Genomic DNA, 19,850 nt, shown 5'->3' with positions numbered 1-19,850 from the left:
GTTTGTTGTGTCATACCTACCAAGCAGAAGCTCGAAGAGTAAATGCTCGATAATAGAAAACATGTTAATCACTTCTCATGTATCTGTAATCCTGTACAAGTATGGATAGATCTGAACGAAAACTAGCATGCCTGATGTAACCACTGTAAATTGCCTACACAAGTTCATTTTCCTCGCTGGGGATGCCACTTCGGGTTCAGTTGGCGGTTGCTTTAGTTCAACAAGCCTGGATACACTAGCACGACACAACAATGGAGCTCCAGCCTGTTTCCTTCTCCACAGAGATTTTCTGCGCTTCTAAATCCCTCAGCCGAGCTATCTCGTCCCACCTGCCTTCTGATGCGTACGTGTTCGACAGCTGAATGGCATCTGACGGATGGTAGTGGCCCATGGCGTCCAGCTGTGATTGCACCATCCTGCCCAGCTTCACGTTGCCATGGACTCTACTGGCTGCAAGCAACGCTCTCCACCCCGTAGCATCACCCCAGGATGCCAAGCTTCGTATGAGCTCATAAGCTTCGTCTAGACGCCCTGCCCTTCCCAGGAGATCAATGACACAGCCGTAGTGCTCAGGGCTGGGAGACAAACCGTGATGGAGCACCATGCGTTCCAGGAACTCCTTCCCTTCCTGCACCAACCCACCATGGCTACAAGTGCTCAGCAGTGCGAGGAAGGTGACCTCGTTAGGAGCCACACCGTCTTCCTCCATCCTGTAGAACAGGGAGATGGCGGCACCTGGCTGTCCATTGGCTCCGAATCCCATGATCATTGCTGTCCATGCCTTCACATCCCTATTATGCATTGCATTGAAGACTGACACAGCCTCGTCAGGGCACCCACACTTGAAGTACATATCCATAAGCGCCGTCCCAAGTGCGGAGTCAAGCTCAAGCCCTGCCTCCTGAGCAAGCTCATGGATGCGGTGACCAGCTGGCAATGCCCCTGATGCTCCGCACCCAGAGAGCACGCCCACAAGCGTCCCTGAAGATGGTCTCATTCCGAATTGTCTCATCCTGTCAATCAGGTCCATTGCCTCCTGAATTCGCCCTGCTTTTGCATAGCCATCCACCATACAATTACACAGCACCAAGTCTCTCCTGGCCGTCTCATGAAACACCTTGCTTGCACATTCAGCACCACCCTCCCTCACATACATCCTCACCATTGCTGCCGCAACCTTCACATCACTGCAGAGGCCCGCCTTGACGCAGAAGCCATGAACTGACTCCCCTTGCCAGCCGCACCCAATCAAGGTGATCACAGCAGTCATGTTGACATCCATGTCAGCCCACCTCATCGCGGTAAACATATCCACCGCTGTGCCCACATCCTCTGCCCTGACATAGCCCCCGATCACCGTGTTCCAAGAGATGACGTCCCTTTCTGGCATTTCGTCGAACACTCTCCGCGCGTCCGACATGTTACCGCACCTGCAGTAGAAGTGGCACAGCACATTCCGCAGGCTCACAACGTCCAGGAACCCGTACCGTAGCACGAGCGCATGCAGCTGTTTTCCAATGGACGCCGCCTCAGCGTCACCGGGGATTTTCGCGCAGAGCGCGAGCAGCGGCTGGAATGCGAACTCGTCGAGGTCCGGGAGGCGCGCCCGCGCGGAGGCGAGGACGGAGAGGGACGCGGCGAGGGAAGCCGCGGAGGGGCACGCGGAGAGCGCGCGGAGCAGGGCGGTGTGGTGGAAGAGCGTGGGCCGCGGGACGGCGGCGAAGAGGGAGAGCGCGTAGGGGAGCGGCGCGAGCGGGGAGGCGACGAGCCTGGCGGTGGGGAAGGCGTGGTGCGGGAAGTGGGAGGACTTGAGCATCAAGGCGTGGAGCTGGAGCAGGTGCCCCGGCCGCGTCGCCGACTTGAGCAGCGCCGTCAGCGGCTTCCGCGGCGGCATCGCTCGGTTGGGCGGCGGGCGCGGGAAGAAAAAGCTCACAGCGCGGCCAGCAGCGGACGAGCCGCGCTCGAGTTCGCGGCGGAGGCGTCGAGTCGTTGACGGGGTTCCCAGCCAGTTGGCAACTTGGCGCGCGACGCTCGAGCGAACAAGTCTAACTGGCCGCGCTGGGCGTGGGCCCATATCTGCCGTGCTGCTCTCGCTTCACAGGTCGTGGGCCGGGCTCGCGGTGCCCGTCTAGCAAAAAGAGCCCATCTAAAAGACAGACCCGGGCCGGTCGAGTCGGGGGACAGACACAAGGTTTGCAAGCCCGGCCCAACTAATCAAAGCTAGGGTTTTCCTCCCTTATAAGATCTCGTCTCCTACCCCCGCGCCTCCACCTCCCACACCTCCTCCGGCGGCGGCCAGCTCGACGACCAGCCGCGGCAGCCATGGTGCACGTCAGCTTCTACCGCAACTGTAAGATGCCCCCTTCCGCTGCACGACCCCCTCCTGCACTGCATTGTAGCATGTTGCCTTGTAACTTGCGAGAAAGCAGCTGCCTAGATCGATCCAGTTCGTGCCGATGTTTCCCATGAGGAGTATTATGGAAAAGGAAATGCTCAGCCTTTTGTTCCCAGTGCTAGTTTTGATCCGGAATAACAACAGGTTTAGTATAAGATGGTGAACATGTTTTTCAAATACACTTACTGGTAACAAGTCAGATGCTAGAACATCAGCTTTTGGTTTTGGTTTGATCCGTCGAGCCCAAAGTTTGGGTTTTTGCGGTTCTGTGAATCGGTCGCGCATAAATGCGCTTGGATCAAAATATGTTTATAGGGATCATACTGCGTTGGATCATAATTCAGAGGAAACACCAAGCCTTGTATTTTAGTGCTCTTTAAAAACACGTTAAGTGAGGAAGTGGAGTTGGATTACTTGCAAAATGTTTTACACATCTGTTCAGTTGCAATTTTGGTTATTGTCCCCCCTAACACTGGATGTGATTATGTGAACACCATCTGATATAGGCATTTAGCTGTGCTTTTGAATACTAGAATCTTTCTGGTATTATTAGTTTTTATTGCGTATACTAGCTACAGGTTCCACGCTGTCTAGTTATATCTGCAAGGTAATTCTTCCGTGTGTAACATATGATGTTGTGACTAGTGCAGATGGGAAGACTTTCAAGAAGCCAAGGCGTCCTTATGAAAAGGAACGTCTTGATGCTGAGCTGAAGCTGGTTGGTGAGTACGGCCTGAGGTGCAAGCGTGAGCTGTGGCGTGTGCAGTATGTCCTGAGCCGTATCAGAAATGCAGCCAGGGAGCTGCTTACCCTGGATGAGAAGAACCCTCGCCGTATCTTTGAGGGTGAGGCGCTCCTCCGCCGCATGAACCGCTATGGTCTCCTTAGTGAGGGTCAGAACAAGCTAGATTACGTGCTTGCCCTCACTGTTGAGAACTTCCTCCAGCGTCGCCTCCAGACCATCATCTTCAAGAATGGCATGGCCAAGTCCATCCACCATGCTCGTGTCCTGATCAGGCAGCGCCACATCAGGTTTGTTTACACACGCCTGATCCTTCACTTATGCATCAGAATCTACAGGCTTTTTCATAAAATGCTCATAGGGAGTGGAATCAGTAATTGTGAGCCTCAGCATTTTCTATGTTTTCTTTTAATAGATAACTGTTCTTCCTATAGAATTGTGGTATTCTGATGCTGTATATGAAAATAATGGTTGGGTGCTGTGATGTTGATTCTGAATTTGCAATATGCTGTTCCTATTTTGACTTCAGTTTTGCTATGTTTTGTGCTACTGGGTGTATATTCACTGTAATAAAACTGTTGATCTTGCATGGGCCATATGATGAAAAACCATGTGCAATTCTCACGACGGTCGTCTGAGACACTTTGTGTGTAATGTTGCAGTCATATTTCTCTGATGCCCCTGATCACATTCAATGCTTGTATCTGTTACCATAATGGTTAGTTTTGTGTGAACCTTTCCTTTTGGCAAAATAGCTGTTTTACTCCCTCAACTTTGACCCGAGGGTCAAGTTCATCCCTCAACTTTTAAATCAGCCAATATAGTTCCTCAACTTTTGTTTTTGAGTCAAAGTCATCCTTATGCTGATATTATACTCCATAATAACATGAGATTTATGCCAAAAGTCCTCTTTTCCCTTGGCTCCTTACCCTTCTAAATTCATTTAGGAGCTGAACATCACATGTGTTTAATTTGGAACATAGAATTTTATTTATCCATGCATCGTATTGTATTCGGACACGTGGAGAGTAAAATTAAAGCTATTTATTGCATAACTACGTATCACATATAAAATGTTGCGGAAAGTTGAGCGAGCAGTGACACAAACAGTGGAAATTTATGAGGGGCAAAAGAAACCAAGGGTAAGAAGAACTTTTTACATTTATCTCATGTTATTATGGAGCATAATATGAGCACAAGGATGTGTTTGACCTCAAAATAAAAATTGAGGGACTATATTGGCAATTTGAAAGTTGAGGGATGAACTTGACCCTTGGGATAAAGTTGAGGGACCAAATTGCCTATTTTGCCTTTCCTTTTTTGGCTTGGTTCATCTTATTGTAGCGAGGTTTTTTGACTTTCCAGCGTAATCATGTGTCATGACACTGGATGTTTGGAGTATGTGTTTCAGTAATGGTTTCTTCAGCCTTTTCTCCTGCTTTCTTTAACTGTTAATGTAGGTGCAAACAAATTTTGTTGTTTTCAAACTTCATGTTCAACTGCCTTGGTCCGTATTTCATAGGTTGTCCTTTACTTTTTAAAATTGGTGTTTTTGTTGCAAGTTGTTTTGTACCTTCTCGTTTGTGCCATTCTTTTTGTAATGTTTATGTATTTATGTATTTTCTGTGGCACAATGAGGAGTCAATTTTGCTAATGTATCTCTGAGGCCAGAAGGTCAATGACTCTTATGTCCTTTTCATTCTGAGTGCCTTATTGGATTTTCAAGTAATATGTTTCTGTTTTCTCTTGGATTCTTTGAGTGCGTGGTTTGCTGTCAGATTTCCATTGGATTCTTTAGTTTTTAATAATTCATTCTGCTTTTGCCATTTGCAAATCTTTTCAATGCTCCTGTGGTTAGTGCAGACATTGCATAGATAATGGACTTTATACTTGTGAAAAGAGAACTTTCTCTATGAATTGTTTTGAAAAGAGCACTTTAAATCCTTGCCACAGTCTAGTACATTTTATAATATAAGTTCATGCGAGCAGCTTTGATTAACATTCATTTTCTCCCCCTTCTAATCTTGTACCTTCACAGGGTGGGAAGGCAGCTTGTCAACATTCCGTCATTCATGGTCAGGGTTGAATCTGAGAAGCACATCGACTTCTCCCTCACCAGCCCTCTGGGTGGCGGCCCTGCTGGAAGAGTGAAGAGAAAGAACCAGAAGAAGGCCTCAGGTGGTGGTGATGACGGCGAGGAGGATGAAGAGTAAGGGCCTGTAGGATTTTGCAACAGCAATTGGTTGAAATGCGAAATGAACCTGGTTGGAATTAGGTGTTGTTCCTGAGTTTTGTGGTATTGAATTCAGAATCGGGCGATGGTAGACAATTTTGTGATCCACTGACACTCATGTTTAATTTCAAGCCTTGGCATGTTTCGGACCTCATCAAGTGAATGTTTGCGGTGGCTATTTTCTTGATTGGCCTTTAAGCCAAGTTGCCAACCGAATGGCTTGTTCAAGTTCTGGTCGATTTTCATTTCTTGAAGTGAGGCTGATCCCTGTTTCAACTTAACAGTTACGGAGTTTCACAGTTCACTGAGGGGATTTGAATTGGGGGAAAGCCAAACGAAGAGGCGTGTCCTTTAACCTACCCAGCAGCTGAACAACAGATGGTACGAGAACAAGTTGGCTGTGCAAAACGAGTTTTTGCTTGCGTACCAAACGAGTAGCCTAGGCCCGGCTGCCAAAAATTCTGCAGTTTTTTTCGGCGGAATTTCTATGGAGTAGCCGGCTATTTTTTTCATGTTATTTTCAGTCAAATATGGACGGCCTAGATTTGTTTTTTTTATTCGTGTATTCTGTAATCTCGTGTCTTTGATATAAAAGTTGTGGCCGATTTTCACCAATTGCTTTTCGTTTCGTACTGTTCACGCTTCACCGCCCAGTCGCCCACGCTCACGCCCGCGGCCCGCAGCGAGGCCATTGCCATGGACACCGCCGCGCTCTCCCTCCCACCACTCCACCGAACTCCCCCTCCCGGCTTCCGTCGAACACCATCTTGCCTTCCCCCACTCCACCTCCGCCTCCCTGATGTGGCCCCGCAAAGAAGGCCACCTGTGTCAAGCCCTGCACCCTGCAGGCTGCAGCTCATGCCCGATCGGCGCCTCCTCGGGAGGCGGGAGCACGGAGGGTGGTTGCCAGACCTTGTTGCCGCGAGGAGCGCGGCGAGCGCAGCCGCAGAGGGCAGGAAGTTCCATGCGCACGCCCCTGTCCACCAGTTCCCTAGACGAAGACGTTGATGGCTTCTTTGAGACGATGCTGGTCTTATGAACGTCCGGTATGAGCGCGTGGGCGACGAGCGGCGCCTATTCGACGGAATACCCGCGTCCTGGAGCGCGCTCGACGGGGCGTACCTCTTGTTCGGGAGCTTGGCCACTGCCGGGGTGGCATTGTCGCCGAGGGCCATAAGGTTCGATATCTCTACTACCTTGATCTGCTATGCTGTAGCTTGCCCCTCCATGTCCAGCTAGCTGTAGCAGCAATGAAATGAACACACAGCCAATTGGTTATGCAAGTAGCCAGCGCAGTGCTGTTTTATGTCGAGTCCGAGTCCAAGTTACGTGTCTGAATCTTGTCATCTATGTAGGCGCAGGTGAACATTACCGTGATGCATGGAGGTAGCAGGTGCAGAGGCGCCTCAGCGTCGAGGTACTTTTGCTTCTGTTCTTCTGTTCTGCATGTTCAGATACAGGTCTGTTTAGTGTTACTAGCGAATATACTCGTGCGTTGCTATAGGAAACCATATAAATATATTAATTAGACACTATATGTATTTTATAATAACATAGTATTTTAGTCTTTCTCTATTTTACTAGTCAAACGCTAGTTTTAAATGGTTTTGAACCCTTAACTAACTTACGGTCAATCCGAATTCCGATTAGAACTCTGATTGATGGGCTAAGGAATCATTGCTTGCTTTAGTAATGGTAGAGATCAACTGCCATTAATTTTTACTGATAAGGTTCTTGAATTTGCAGGGAAAGTTCCTCGGTATACTTTTCTGTTGCCTTTTAGGAATTGCCTGTTTGAATAAATTCAGAGTTCAGCATAGCATAGTGGCAGTGAAAAAGATGGAGCGTGGCATCCTTGATTTATCTTGGTTCTTGTGGTGAACTAAACGGAACCAGGATTTGCTTCTCGGTTCCGTTAACAATTAAACAAAACAATCTCAACTAGCCAGTGCTGTGTTAAAGCTCTTTTTACTGATATCTTAGTTGGTTATCAGTCACTTATTCCATATTCTTTTCATTTTGATAGATATCGTACCGCTTTTTCTGCTAGATTTGACTTCTTCTGTTTCTAAAAAAAATATAGATGCTGATGTGTCACAATGTGATTCATTAAAAAGGTGGTTGTAATCAAGTTATAAAATTATTAGCCGGTTGTTGAGTAACCTTTAAATGTTTCTAACTTACTATGGCCTATTTTTTTAAAGGATGCAACTTATTGTGGTCTATTTTTTTCCGAGGCTGCAACTTATTGTGTTATGTGACTAATCTTTCATGCCCAAGAATTTTCTAATACAAATGGACCATCAGTCGTCGCGCGGGGAAGCCAGCCCATCTAAATCAAAACTTTTGCTGTGTGGGGGAACCAAGTTCCGCAAAATAATGAATCTCGTATTCCTTCAGGAACATAGCGCAAGCACAACCACGGACAAGAACCCCATCTTCCACCGGCCACCATCCCTCACCAGTTCGATCGAGTCTCGTCTCTACCAAAACTTCATAAGGTAGCATCAGTTCTCCAAGTTGCCACAAAAATGGCATCCTGGAGTCCTCTCGACGGAGGCATCCAGCACACCCCCACAACTTCGCCGGACTTTGTTGCTAATTGTTCCTTTCCCCCGAGTTATTGCTGCAGTTTGTTCTCGTTTGATTGTTTTCTTGCTTGGCATGGCTTCCACGTTGTCGTCCGCCTACGCTTGTTTTTGCAAGGCTTCTATTTTTCTCTCTTTTCGCTGAGTTTCTTGCATTTATCTATGCTTGTATTCTTGAATCGCCTCTCCTCAATTTTGTACCCCTCCCCTTCGGTTCGCCTTGATCCATTGGCTCTCCCTTCTTCCATATCCGCGCTCTGTTTAATCACTTTTGTTCTTGCTTCAGGTCCTCTAGCCTCTGTTCTTGCTGCAATCTTCTCGATCTATTCTTGCTACAATTCTGCTTATTTCTGTTCTTGCTTCAATTCTGCTAGCTCTTGTTCTTGATTCAATTCTGCTGCATTCTGCTCTTGATTCGACTGTGCTGCTTTTCTTGTTTCTAACCTGCCCGCTTTCATGCCCTGGTTCTGCTACTTCTCTAGTTCTCTTTCCCTATTTATTGAATCTGTTCTTGAATGCCAATTTAGGCGTGGAATGTACCATGGTTAGTCTCCCAGACGCTGGTATCATACCGGAGGGTCACCCCCCTCGCCAAACTCTAGCTGACCAGACAGGTAACCGTTCAACTTTCTTCTCCTTCCCGTTCTTTATCCCATTGATGTGCTTGGGTAGCATCTTACGGCTTTCGCCTGTGCCCAAATGTAGATTCACTCCCAGCCTTTACGACACATGAGGGATTTGATCGGTGTTGGATGACCCCATAGTTCCTAGATGTGGAGAGAGCGGTATTAGTACGTGACAGCCGGACCGGCTTTAGAGTCGGGCCCGTCGTCTTCACCGATACCGCATATAGAGTGATCTTGATGAGACTGGCACACCTGTATCTCGTGAGTTCTCACTGGCAAGCTTCCTAAATTGAGTAGGGAAAGAATCTATAGCTGTAACTGAATCTCAAATCGTAGCATACAACTAACAAGGTGAAGTTCGGAGTTGCAGAATAGGAAATTTCAGAGTTCAGAGTTGCAAGATTTGGTTGGGACAATCTGTAAAAATAACTAAATTAAGACTAACTGTAACTGAATTAGGTTGGGCAAATTGAGTACTCATATGCTAAATTTGTTAGAGATAGAGTTCTAGACTTAAACATATTCTGAATCTTGTAGTCTAGATTGTCCAGAGATATCTGTTGTACTCGGATAGAGTTCTAGTCGGACACCATTTTATAGCCGAGTAACAGCCTGAACTAGATTTTAACATATTCAATCTCCTGTACCTTCGTACCTTCAGGAGTATATAACATGCTGCTTGGCTACGCCAAGTTTGGCTATCCATGTTACACAAATTCTCACAAAATTGAGTTGGGATAGCATAATTTTTCTGCTGAGTTAAGAGTAGAGATAGCATAATTTTCAACAGCTCTGGTCATATATTTCAATAATGATGATGCTACTTGTTGAGAAATTGGTGCCCTAATTTTAACATCGACCTTCGAGAAGTGGTACCAAAGCAATAGTATCCACCTATAACCACAGTACACCGAGTAGATCTTTATCTAGACACAACCAACACAGAAGACTAACCCTATATAAGAAAAATCAACTCTTTATTCACTATAACTTAATACAACACAAGACTTTTGTACTCTTTACGTGGCTACCGTATTATGACACAACTATACTACGTAGCTAGCATAACACCTCCTACTTGAGACCTCTTATTGCATGGTATGGTTAGAGGGGAGGGGAGCACCTCTATTTACAAGTGCTGATGGATATTGTGGTGTTGCCATATGGCAACTTTCACACTTTCTATATAAAATTTTCCTCATCCTTATCAACCATGTATGCAAAATATCTAAGTTCAGGGAATTCTTATCTCGTTATGAAGCATAGTAGCTTTTCTCTCTTGCTATTTTTAAATACTTTTAGAACCTTCTCAAGTATGTATTGTTATTTTCAACACTGTTAAAGAAGTTTTCAACTTCTCTCTCCTACCATTTTCAACATAATTTGATAACTAAGGGTAAGTACATTGCTATAGGTCAGCAGTATCGTAGGTTGTCTTGTACGGATCCACGTGTAATTTTTGATGATACGGAGAAGAGAGGAAGATGAGAGAAAGAACCGTCTTATATACTTAGATTTAAGAACTATGAGATCACTATAAATGCACGGTTACATAAACTAATTTACATACGTAAGTAGTATGTTTGAGGAGCGACTTGGATGACTCGTGTCGATGCACGGTCGATTTGCATGCCCTTTTCGTAGTAGGTGAGTTTGTAGCCAGAGGTGAACCGTCCTCTCCGAGCCTCGGCTCCTGCAATTTCGACTCGTAGAACGGCACGGACTCCGTGGTGCCCGGCGGGCCTCGGATCGAGGTCCTCGGCCTCTCGTTCGGAAGAGTGTACAGGAACACGATCGCTGGCCTCGATTCCACAGCCGCTTGCGGCGCCCCCGCTGCCTCCATGTTAGGCGCCGGCCGATCCTCTGTGCTAGCTTCTCCGGATGCTGGCACGCTTGGTGGGTACAGGGGTGTAGATCCCGATCCGCGTCTCGGCCTGTCTCTGGAGCGCGGCGGCGGCGCTGGCCGCGGTCCTGAAGACGACCACCGCGGTGTGCAGGAGCCTGCAGACCGCAGACGGCGACCGCCTCGACGTCCCCGAGCGGCGCCAGGTCGGCGCGCACGTCGTCGGGTCGCCGGAAGAAGCCGATGCACTGGGCCAGGCGGCTGTGCAGGCCGGAGGGGTCCCCGGGGAGCCGCGCCGCGGTGGGCGCCAGGAGGTCGCGCGACAGGGTTGCCCGCTCGACGACGTCCCCGTACAGGCGGCCGAGGTTTGTCAGAGTCACCATGTTGCTCGCCTGCCGCGGTTCTTGGTGTTCCTGGGATCTCTGTTTGTTGCTTTGGTTTTAGACTCGATACGTGGCGTGCGCGTGCTTTATATATGGAAGAGGTCAGAGGAGGCCGGACGGGCAAGGCGAGAGGGTGTTGCTCGTGCTCCGTCTCGGACGCGGCAACCGTGTCGGAGTCTCGGAGACGACGACGGTACGGAATCCGGCGGACTGGAGGAGAGTTTGCGCGCAACGTGGTAGAATGGACTCCTGCCTCCTGGGCCGGCCCAAAATCCCTAGTCGGGCCACAAAAAAGGCCTAAAGCAGGTAGGAGACAACTGAAAACTGTAACTAGAGATTACATGGTTCAGACACATCTCTGAAGATTTTGTGTACTGGTAGAAGTGGCGAGAGGGTTTGATTCCTTTCAATATCTGCTATTGAAAAAACAAGTCTTTTAACGACGAGTTGGATGAATAATTTTTTTTCAAAAGGATAGTTGGATGAATAGTTGTCGTGGAAATTTTACTAGATTCATTCGGTAATGATTCTTGCAAAGAAGTACAGTGTGATAGACACACATCAACCACAGTGCAGAATGTTTCGCCAAAAAGGAAAAACCCGCCACAGTGCCAGTGCATAATGTAATCTCGCGTTTAACCATGCCGCCCTGTTCCGGGATGCACGTGAACGAATGCACGCTCGCTCCAGGTATTGCCATGTGTTTTTATCTCCTGCGAACAAGCGACTAGCACTAGGACTAGGAGCAGCAGGTGACACGGGCGCGGAATCGAGGTGAGAGCAGGCGGACAGCCGAGGTGGGGCCAGGAGGCAGAGGCCGGCTGCGGCTGTTGAATTGACCGCATAGGATCCTATGGTTCGTTGGACACTTTCGGCCCTGACACTTGCAGGGGCCTAGCCTGATGGACCAACGTTAAAAGGCTGAAGAGGAAAGCGCAGCATGTTCAGTCAGAGTTCAGACTATTCACCCCAAAAGGGCAAGCGCACATGCACCCCAGTGTCCGTCCTGCGCTGCGGTCCTGCTGCCCTCCTATCCAAAGCCGGCCGCTTTGCAATCGCAGTGACGCCACCTGGCTTTTCGCCAAGCTGACGGCCTGACGCAGTGACGCTACTACTACAAGTACCTCCGTTCAACTTCGACGTCCCGTCTCCTTTGCTCCCATTTGCCGCCGCTTCCTGAGAAATTTTCGTACTGTGATTGACAGAGTGAGAGCAGCAAATGGGAGCAGCTTGTTCAGGCCTTGTTTAGATTGCAAAAAATTTGCAATAGTGATACTGTAGCACTTTCGTTTGTATTTGACAAATTTTATATAATCATGGACTAATTAGGCTCAAAAGATTCATCTCGTGATGTACAATTAAACTGTGCAATTAGTTATTTCTTTTACATACATTTACTGCTCCATGCATGTGTCTCAAAATTGATGTGATGGAGAGAGAGTGTAAAAATTATAATATTTAGGGTCCATCTAAACAGGCCCTCGGTAGCCAGTAGGCAAGGGTGAATGGTCAGTCGGTCACGCTAGGCACTAGTGCTCCGGAGCCACTGAATCCTGGCAACTGACAGTGACGGTGGCCGGAGTTTCTGGATTAGCCGTTGCACCCTCCTTTTGAAACGACAAATGAGCCGCTTGGAACCGAACGAATGGCCAGGGCGTCGCAATCACTCACGAAGATAGTGCACAAGTTATGACCTTCACTAACCACTATGGTACCAGTTAGGATACCCGACTGCAAATGCTCGGTTCAAACTCCAAATGCTCTTTTTAGCTGTTCAAATTACCGGCCGTGTTTTTTTTCAAACGATTGGCGTAAAAGTCGCGGGGACAACCGGATGGGTACGGCAGGTGCGACGAGGCATCTCACGTCAACGTGTCGCTTTGAATTTTCCAGCTACTATTCGCAATTCCTAGTAGCCTCCAACATACGGGTGCGTTCGTTTCCTCCGCTCTAAAGTTTAGACCCGTCACGTCAAAGAGAATCTTGCTATTTAGAAGTATTAAATAAAATCTGTTTATAAAACTTTTTGCACAGGTGGGTCCTAATTCGCGAGACAAATTTAATGAGCCTAATTAATCCATAATTTGCCACAGTGATGCTACAGTAATCATCCGCTAATCATGGACTAATATACCTCATTAGATTCGTTTCGCGAATTAGCCCTGGGGTTCTGTAATTAGTTTTGTAATTATACTTTATTTAATACTTCTAAATGACAAGATTTTCTTTAATACGACACCTCTAAACTTTAGACCCTGGGAAACGAACACACCCTACGTACTGGAATTTCCCAAATTCTAGCTAGTGGCTACTACTATAGTACTAGCACTCGCCTGTCTGTCAGACTTCAGAGCCAGAGCACTTGGCTGCATGGGACATGGGAGAAGCCAATAAATGAAGCCACCGCGGGGGTGTTTAGATAAAGGGGTAAACTTTAGTACATATTATATTAAATTTAATATTTGATTACTAATTAGAAGTATTAAATATAGATTAATTATAAAACTAATTACACAGATGAAGGCTATTTCACGAGACGAATCTATTAAGTTTAATTAATTAATTATTAGCACATATTTGCTGTAGCACCACATTGTCGAATTATGGACTAATTAGATTTAATAAATTCATCTTGCAAATTATCCTCCATCTGTGCAATTAGTATATGTTTAATGCTTCTAATGAGTAGCCAAACATTCGATGTATATGGGCTAAAGTTTAGCCCTGTGATCCAAACATTCAAGTGACCTGGCAGCCTGACCAATAGGTGAATGCAAATGCAGACGTCGTTCTCTTAGTACAGTTGGACTAGTGTAATGCAAAACTGCAAAAAACAGAAAAAAAAATACATGTGCTTTTATACTTTAGCAATTACACGGCTAATATCACAGAGTGAAGCTAAAGGTGGAAGCTAGCTGATGAGATGAAAATAAGGACTACAACTCAAGTTTCAAATTTGAAAGAAGGTGACTGCAGTATCTTTTTCAGTGCACGACGATGAATCAATCTCACAAGAGTCGTATGCTTGGGTGTAGTGTAGCCTTCAGTACCATCAAACAATAGTTCAAACGTAGGAGGAGCGTGGCACCATAAAAAGAGTCACACACGAACTCACCTCTCGCCAAATGGGCTATTGCATGGAAGCATGCGAGATGCAACTCATGTGAACACAATTCATCGAGTGATATAAAAAAAGGAAAAGAAAGGAGGACTATATGTGCACAACAAATTCTATCATGTCAACAATTGCTAAAAGTAGCTAAAAAACTGCTCTCACATGCAAGACAAGAAAATTAGATGTGTGAAAATGATCGGAATAAAGATGGTAACGTAAAACAAATTGCTACTACCATTAGTTACGCGAACAGGATGCAGAAAAAGCTATTACTGAAAGGAGAACAAGAAAATTAGCTACCTGCGGTAAGGACTATTGCTTGGTGTTCCGGATTTGTATCCATGCGGTTTTTATGATTGAAAAAAAAATTGGTAACATAAAGATAGCCGCTACTGCTTCCAGTTGTGTAAACATGAGGTTGCAGTAACGGTATCGGATTCGTGTCCATACAATCTTTACGGTCAGATCAAATATGGTAATATAAAAATAGCCGCTACCACACGTATGTAAACATATATCTCGAACATGCTTACAACTTATTTTGTTGTTGGTTTCTTTTTCTTTCCGTAAATACTAAGTCTGGTTTGGTTAGTGGAAGTATTTAATTTACCAAAACACCCACGTCCTTCCAAGAGTCCAGAATCTAAATCTCTACATTAACAATCAATTTGAAATAAGCACCAAACCTTCAAAACCTTCTCTCATCGTACTCTGCTACACGTGTTCCAGCGAGGAGGCATAAACACTGTCAGTCTCGGCGTCTCGCTTCACTCTGCAGCAGTCCAACTCCAAAAGTCCACAGGCCAGGCAGTCTCAACGTTCCGTTCCGTTCCGTTCCGTGGGAGCAGTTGCAGTTCCCAACAGGACTTTTCCTTTCACGCACGCCACCGTCCACCTTTTAAAACCCACCTCCACTGCAAAAATATTCCCCATCCACTCGTCCGCCGTCACCCTCTTCCCTTCGCTTCTCCTCCTCTTCTCTTCTCCTCCCTTGGCTGCTTCCTCCGGCCCCAAGTTCAAAATTTCCTCCGTTGGCGCCCAAACCCCAAACCCTAGCCGGCCACCGGACCGCCTCGCTCCGGCCGGCCGAGCCCGCCAGTCGCCGTCGCACGTCGCCGGGGGCCCGCGGGCGGACCATGCGGGATCTCGAGCCATGGCGACCGGGCCCGATCTGAGCTCCTCCTCCGGCGCCGCCGCGGCGGCCGTGCCGGACGCCGCGCCGGGGGCCTCCGCCAAGAAGGACCGCACCATCGTCAGTTGGAGCGCCGAGGTGTGTGTCTGTGAAAGCGCTCCTGTTCGTATGTGGGCCTTGTTTGCGTGCTTCGCAATTCGCAGGATTTTTTTTCGAGGAATAGTTCGCAGAATTTTGTGCGTGTGCCTGCCTTTCTGCCCCAATTTTGGTGCCTCGGGTTCGGGATCGGACCCATGTACGAAGCAATTATTGGGCATCTTTCTGTTTGACGGGATATGGCTTTTCACTTGTTGGGAGTAATTCGTACAGAATGGGATTTTTCTCTTTTGTTCCTGGATTCCGTACCTGATTTTAACTGTTGATGAAGGAATTTTCCCTTTCCCTGACCACCAGTAGGTTTCCTTCGGTGTGAATCCTACTTAACCTTCTATTGCCTTGTGAAAAATGTTTGGAATTTTAAGCCTCTGTTCTCCTCCGATGCTCTTCATGCTACACTGGACTGGTTCTGTGATCTCTTCTAGGATTGAATTCATTCTGATGCTTGCAACTTTCTTCCTGTAGGAGGACAGCGTGCTTCGTGCTCAAATCGCGCATCATGGTACCGATAAGTATGCACTCTTGCTCAACTCGTCGCACGTAACTGCCTCAGTGTTGCCTTGTTCATTCAATCACTGGATTTTTCTTTTATTTGGGTAGCTGGACAATTATAGCGGCGCAATTCAAGGACAAGACGGCCAGGCAGTGCAGGAGAAGGTGCACACCATTTTCTTCTGATAGATGAGTAACATTATTTGGAACTATCAGGTTCCTAACATTGTTTGGGTGTTTGTTTCATTCCATTTTTGTTTGGTTGTTGCTGCAGATGGTACAATTATTTGAACTCAGAGTGCAAGAAAGGCGGGTGGTCCAGGGAAGAGGATATGCTATTGTGTGAGGTGAGATCTTGATGTCTTCAAATAGCAGCTTAATTGCTAGATCTGGGCAGTGAATTTACTTGAAACTAGAAACTGTCGCATCGAATGCTTATAATTCCATAGAAGTTAGATCTTAGCCTTACCAATCGAGGTTACTTCATTAGTGATATTCTACAGTTGAAATAGAAATGATTAATTTCTTCTATCAGTTACTTCATTAGTGACCTTCTACAGTTGAAAAAGAAATGATTAATTTATTTTTGAGGTGAACGTGTGGAGAGCATCCCCTCCTTGCATTACGTTACTGGCTTCTTGCACAATAGAAATGATTATGACTGTGGAGTTTAGCACTTTTCTTGATTGGAGCCTATCTGTTGCTTGATTTCAAGTTTCCAATGTGTTTGTATTGTACTTTACCAGGACACATCACACATGGATCATACGCTGTTTATAGATTGTATAATATTATCTGATGACTGTAATATCATCTCCAATCGTTTAGTTTTTCTACCCTTGTATTATGATAAATTTGCCATGTTGGCGTGTGGAAATTAGAAACCTCTTGTACTCATTGTTTTGCAGTTGTCCTCGTGAGTGTATGTCCTTGCTATTGAATTGTATCTGCTTGTTATTGTTATGCAGGCTCAAAAACTTCTAGGCAACAGGTGGACTGAAATTGCTAAGGTTGTATCAGGAAGGTGGGTTTTCCTTCCTAATTACTTTTCCTGCAAGGTGAAACAAAGGATAAACAACGAGACATGCAAACTTATACTTGTTTTCTGTTTTTATCTACAACAGAACTGATAATGCAGTGAAGAATAGGTTTTCTACTTTATGCAAAAGGAGGGCCAAGGATGACGAGCCATTCCAAGAAAATGGTACACCATGTTCGAACACAAATGCAAAGAGGGTTCTCACAAAAACAGGATGTGTGACACCTGGTGCAGCAGGCTCCTCGCTGCCCATGAAGCAGATAAGGTATACAAAATACCAGCAGCACTTGTATGTAAGCAACTTAATGGCTGCAGTTTTTGTACCTTTTTTATTTTAATTTTGCTACTACGTCTTGCAGTTCCGATTTGAAGGAGAACATTGTACCAAATATGATATTATTTGGACAGGAAAAGGGCACACAACAAGATGCCCGGCAACCTCTTGCTAACATTTCTTCAAATAATCAACAAAATCTGAATACAGTGAAATCCCAAAATCTTGTTGCCACAACCACAAAAACATTACTTGGTCCAGAACAACACTGTAAGTCTATTATCTTGATTCTGAACTTTTTTTTTTACTTGTATGTCTGTGATTGAATCACTTCCACGTGAATAATTTCAGGTGTGAAGCAGGAGGGTAACTTCATGAAGAAGGATGATCCAAAAGTTGCTATTTTATTGCAGCAAGCTGATTTGCTTTGCTCCCTTGCAACAAAAATTAATCATGAGGATACAAGCCAAAGCATGGATGAAGCATGGCAGGTATTTGTGTGTGGGGTTTGGGGGTCTACACCGACTTGCTGTTGTGAAGTTTTTGGTACTTAACTAACTGTTCTATACCTGACTTATTCAGCAACTACAGCATCATTTAGTGAAAAAAGAGGACAATGGAATGTCAGAAAATAGCGGGTCTGGAATTGCTTCACTCTTAGAGGAACTTGATGATTTAATTGTTGACCCCTATGAGAGTAAAGAGGAAGATGAAGAGAAGTTAAGGTAAATGTTGAAATAAATACTCATCTTTTTCTTGAATATATGTTGTTGACCCATCATTATCAATGAACAGGGAGCAGAATGGACAAAGACAAACTGATGTGGAGAATATGCAATGTAGCGATCCTTCACAAGCTAGCATGGAAGTAACATCTAATATGGCCCCTGATGAAATGATGGAAGATCACACAGTAGGTAACTGCAAAGAAGTTAGTAGTCTTTGTAGATACATGCTTTCTGGAAGTATGGAACCTTGCTCAGGTAACCTAAACAATCGATCATAACTTAATTAGATTTTGTTGCACTATCAAAGAAAGATTATATGAAATTTTTGAGGTCAAAACAGGTGCAAAAATAACAGCATCTGAGAATTTGAGCGAGGTTGCCGAAGATAGAAGGCTTCAACAAGTGGAATCTACATCTCCTGTTCTAACAGATTTTGATGATTTTATCATAGACCCCTATGAGAATAAAGAGGAAGATGAACAAAACCTAAGGTAAATGACAGATAATTAATTTTCAAAAAATACATGATGGATAATTTCCCATCCTTTTGGTCACATATATTGTTTCAGATGCTTATGTATCATACCAATGATCAGGGAGCTGAATGGGCAGATTGATGTGCACGATCATCAGTCTTATTGTCCTTCACAAGCTACAATGGAAGATAATAATCTTTGCAGAAATGTGCTTTCTGGAAGTATGGAACCTTCACCAGGTAACCTACTCTGTCTGTCATACCTTAGGCAGATTCTGTTTCATCTACATCAAAGAAAATGCACTGAAAATCTTGAGGCTAAAACAGGCGCAGAAAAAGCAGCATCTGAAAATTTGAGCGAGGTTGCCGAAAAAAGAAGATTTCAATGCATGGAATCTACCTCTCCCGTTCCAACAAATTTTCAAACTAAAGAGTATGGAGAAACACCAGTACCAGAGAACCTTAATGAGGTTGCTGAAGATAGCAGGCTCCAACGTGTTGAATTTACCTCCCCTGCTCATACACTTCTCCGAGCTAAAGCAGGTGCAGAAACATTTGCATCCCCAAGAATTGCTGTTGTTGCAAAAGATAGCAAGCTTCCATCTATGGAATTCAGTTCCCCTGCTGACACAGTTATCCGAGCTAAAGCAGGTGCAGAAACTTATGCATCCCCAAGAATTGCTGTGGTTGCGAAAGATAGCAAGCTTCCATCTATGGAATTCACTTCCCCTGCTCATACAGTCGCAACATTCCAGCCATATGCTGACGACATGCCTACTCCAAAATTCACCGCTAGTGTATGCTTTCGATTTCATTGACCTGTGCTTGAGATTCATATTTGGAAAGATTATCGTAGCTGAAGTATAGATGACAAATACTTGATAAAGCTGCTCACATTTGTATTTCTCAATCTTTTCAGGAGAGGAATTTTTTGTTGTCTGTGTTAGAGCTGACCTCACCAGGCTTGAGGCCAGAAACTTCTCAGCAGCCATCTTGCAAGAGGGCTCTTCTTAATAGCCTTTGAAATAAAGCCTCTTCTGTTTTGAAGGCCAAAGGGTCAGGAATACTAAGCCTACTGTGCTCCTCAGCATAAACAGTTTGGCTGCCTTATACCTATTTTGCAAGAAGTGTGCCTACCTCAAGGGTCTCATAGTTTGTTTTATTTTCTGTGTATATAATGATGCATTGGTGTGGTTGCATTAGCATACAGGAATTAAAAGGGTGGTGGTGGTGTAAGTGTTTACAGCTTGTATTCAAAATATAGAATAAGTAATATTCTTTGTGTAATTAACTCTAGTAGTTCTTTCTAGGCGTGAGGTATATCAGATTTGTGTGTAGTGTGATGATGTAATGGGTTTCTTTTGTTGAGCTTGTTAGATTGAACCTAAATACAGTGTATGACTCATGTGCGGTTGGGTATTTGTATTTTGTTGTTCATTTTCAGAGTGGAATACACCCTGTATTTCCCAGGCCTCCAGATATGTACATCTTATCGTGTGCTTTGTCAACCAAGATTACATAAGCTGACCTCCATATGCTGAAAAACTAAATGTTGCATACTAAAGGGAGCTGGTATTTTTTTGAAAACCTGGTATTTCTTTCATATTTCTTCTGGAAGGGAAAACAACA

The 19,850-nt window shown here is 45.3% G+C and overlaps 3 protein-coding genes, 1 long non-coding RNA gene and 2 other non-coding genes across 9 annotated transcripts; 5 read left to right on the top strand and 1 right to left on the bottom strand.

Moving 5' to 3' along the window:
* Positions 1-43: 43 nt before the first annotated feature.
* On the bottom strand, positions 44-1,992 carry LOC112883199 (pentatricopeptide repeat-containing protein At1g26900, mitochondrial). The gene has a single exon (XM_025948461.1). The coding sequence runs from the start codon at positions 1,892-1,894 to the stop codon at positions 236-238; it is 1,659 nt and encodes a 552-aa protein (XP_025804246.1). The 5' UTR covers positions 1,895-1,992; the 3' UTR covers positions 44-235.
* A 257-nt stretch (positions 1,993-2,249) lies between these two features.
* Positions 2,250-5,586, top strand: LOC112883473 (40S ribosomal protein S9-2-like). Its single transcript, XM_025948778.1, has 3 exons — positions 2,250-2,350; positions 3,046-3,427; positions 5,176-5,586. The coding sequence occupies exons 1-3, from the start codon at positions 2,323-2,325 to the stop codon at positions 5,348-5,350; spliced, it is 585 nt and encodes a 194-aa protein (XP_025804563.1). The 5' UTR covers positions 2,250-2,322; the 3' UTR covers positions 5,351-5,586.
* LOC112883687 lies at positions 3,728-3,818 on the top strand. The gene has a single exon (XR_003226940.1). It is a non-coding gene; the product is annotated as a small nucleolar RNA Z161/Z228 (small nucleolar RNA).
* On the top strand, positions 4,762-4,849 carry LOC112883688. Its single transcript, XR_003226941.1, has one exon. It is a non-coding gene; the product is annotated as a small nucleolar RNA Z162 (small nucleolar RNA).
* An 821-nt stretch (positions 5,587-6,407) lies between the features above and the next one.
* Positions 6,408-7,220, top strand: LOC112879660. The gene is made up of 3 exons (XR_003226131.1): positions 6,408-6,548; positions 6,726-6,787; positions 7,117-7,220. It is a non-coding gene; the product is annotated as an uncharacterized LOC112879660 (long non-coding RNA).
* Positions 7,221-14,852: 7,632 nt separating this feature from the next.
* Positions 14,853-19,672, top strand: LOC112879287 (transcription factor MYB124). 4 transcript variants are annotated; one of them, XM_025943502.1, is made up of 15 exons: positions 14,853-15,195; positions 15,679-15,725; positions 15,814-15,870; positions 15,980-16,052; positions 16,674-16,729; positions 16,830-17,009; positions 17,104-17,288; positions 17,370-17,509; positions 17,601-17,743; positions 17,814-18,001; positions 18,087-18,237; positions 18,343-18,461; positions 18,549-18,764; positions 18,873-19,018; positions 19,141-19,672. In XM_025943502.1, exons 1-15 carry the CDS (start codon positions 15,079-15,081, stop codon positions 19,243-19,245), a joined length of 1,923 nt encoding a protein of 640 aa, XP_025799287.1. In that variant the 5' UTR covers positions 14,853-15,078; the 3' UTR covers positions 19,246-19,672. The 4 variants fall into 4 exon arrangements, with proteins under 4 accessions (XP_025799287.1, XP_025799286.1, XP_025799285.1 ...); XM_025943501.1 differs by having other exon boundaries at positions 18,316-18,461; XM_025943500.1 differs by having other exon boundaries at positions 14,854-15,195; positions 18,549-19,018.
* The last annotated feature ends 178 nt before the right edge of the window (positions 19,673-19,850 follow it).

The sequence above is a fragment of the Panicum hallii genome, chromosome 2, assembly GCF_002211085.1.
Source record: "Panicum hallii strain FIL2 chromosome 2, PHallii_v3.1, whole genome shotgun sequence".
Lineage (NCBI taxonomy): Eukaryota > Viridiplantae > Streptophyta > Magnoliopsida > Poales > Poaceae > Panicum > Panicum hallii.
The sequence above is the reverse complement of the archived record's forward strand: the minus strand, read 5'-3'. Positions and strand labels throughout refer to the sequence as shown.

Bases quoted from the DNA above. Each gene is read 5' to 3' on its own strand.
- LOC112879287 (XM_025943499.1), top strand. From the start codon at position 15,079: ATGGCGACCGGGCCCGATCTGAGCTCCTCCTCCGGCGCCGCCGCGGCG. The intron at 17,744-17,813 runs GTAAATGTTGAA...ATCAATGAACAG, and splicing joins GAAGATGAAGAGAAGTTAAG to GGAGCAGAATGGACAAAGAC. The intron at 18,238-18,315 runs GTAAATGACAGA...ATATTGTTTCAG, and splicing joins GAAGATGAACAAAACCTAAG to ATGCTTATGTATCATACCAA.
- LOC112883199 (XM_025948461.1), bottom strand. From the start codon at position 1,894: ATGCCGCCGCGGAAGCCGCTGACGGCGCTGCTCAAGTCGGCGACGCGG.
- LOC112883473 (XM_025948778.1), top strand. From the start codon at position 2,323: ATGGTGCACGTCAGCTTCTACCGCAACT. The intron at 2,351-3,045 runs GTAAGATGCCCC...TGACTAGTGCAG, and splicing joins CGTCAGCTTCTACCGCAACT to ATGGGAAGACTTTCAAGAAG. The intron at 3,428-5,175 runs GTTTGTTTACAC...GTACCTTCACAG, and splicing joins ATCAGGCAGCGCCACATCAG to GGTGGGAAGGCAGCTTGTCA.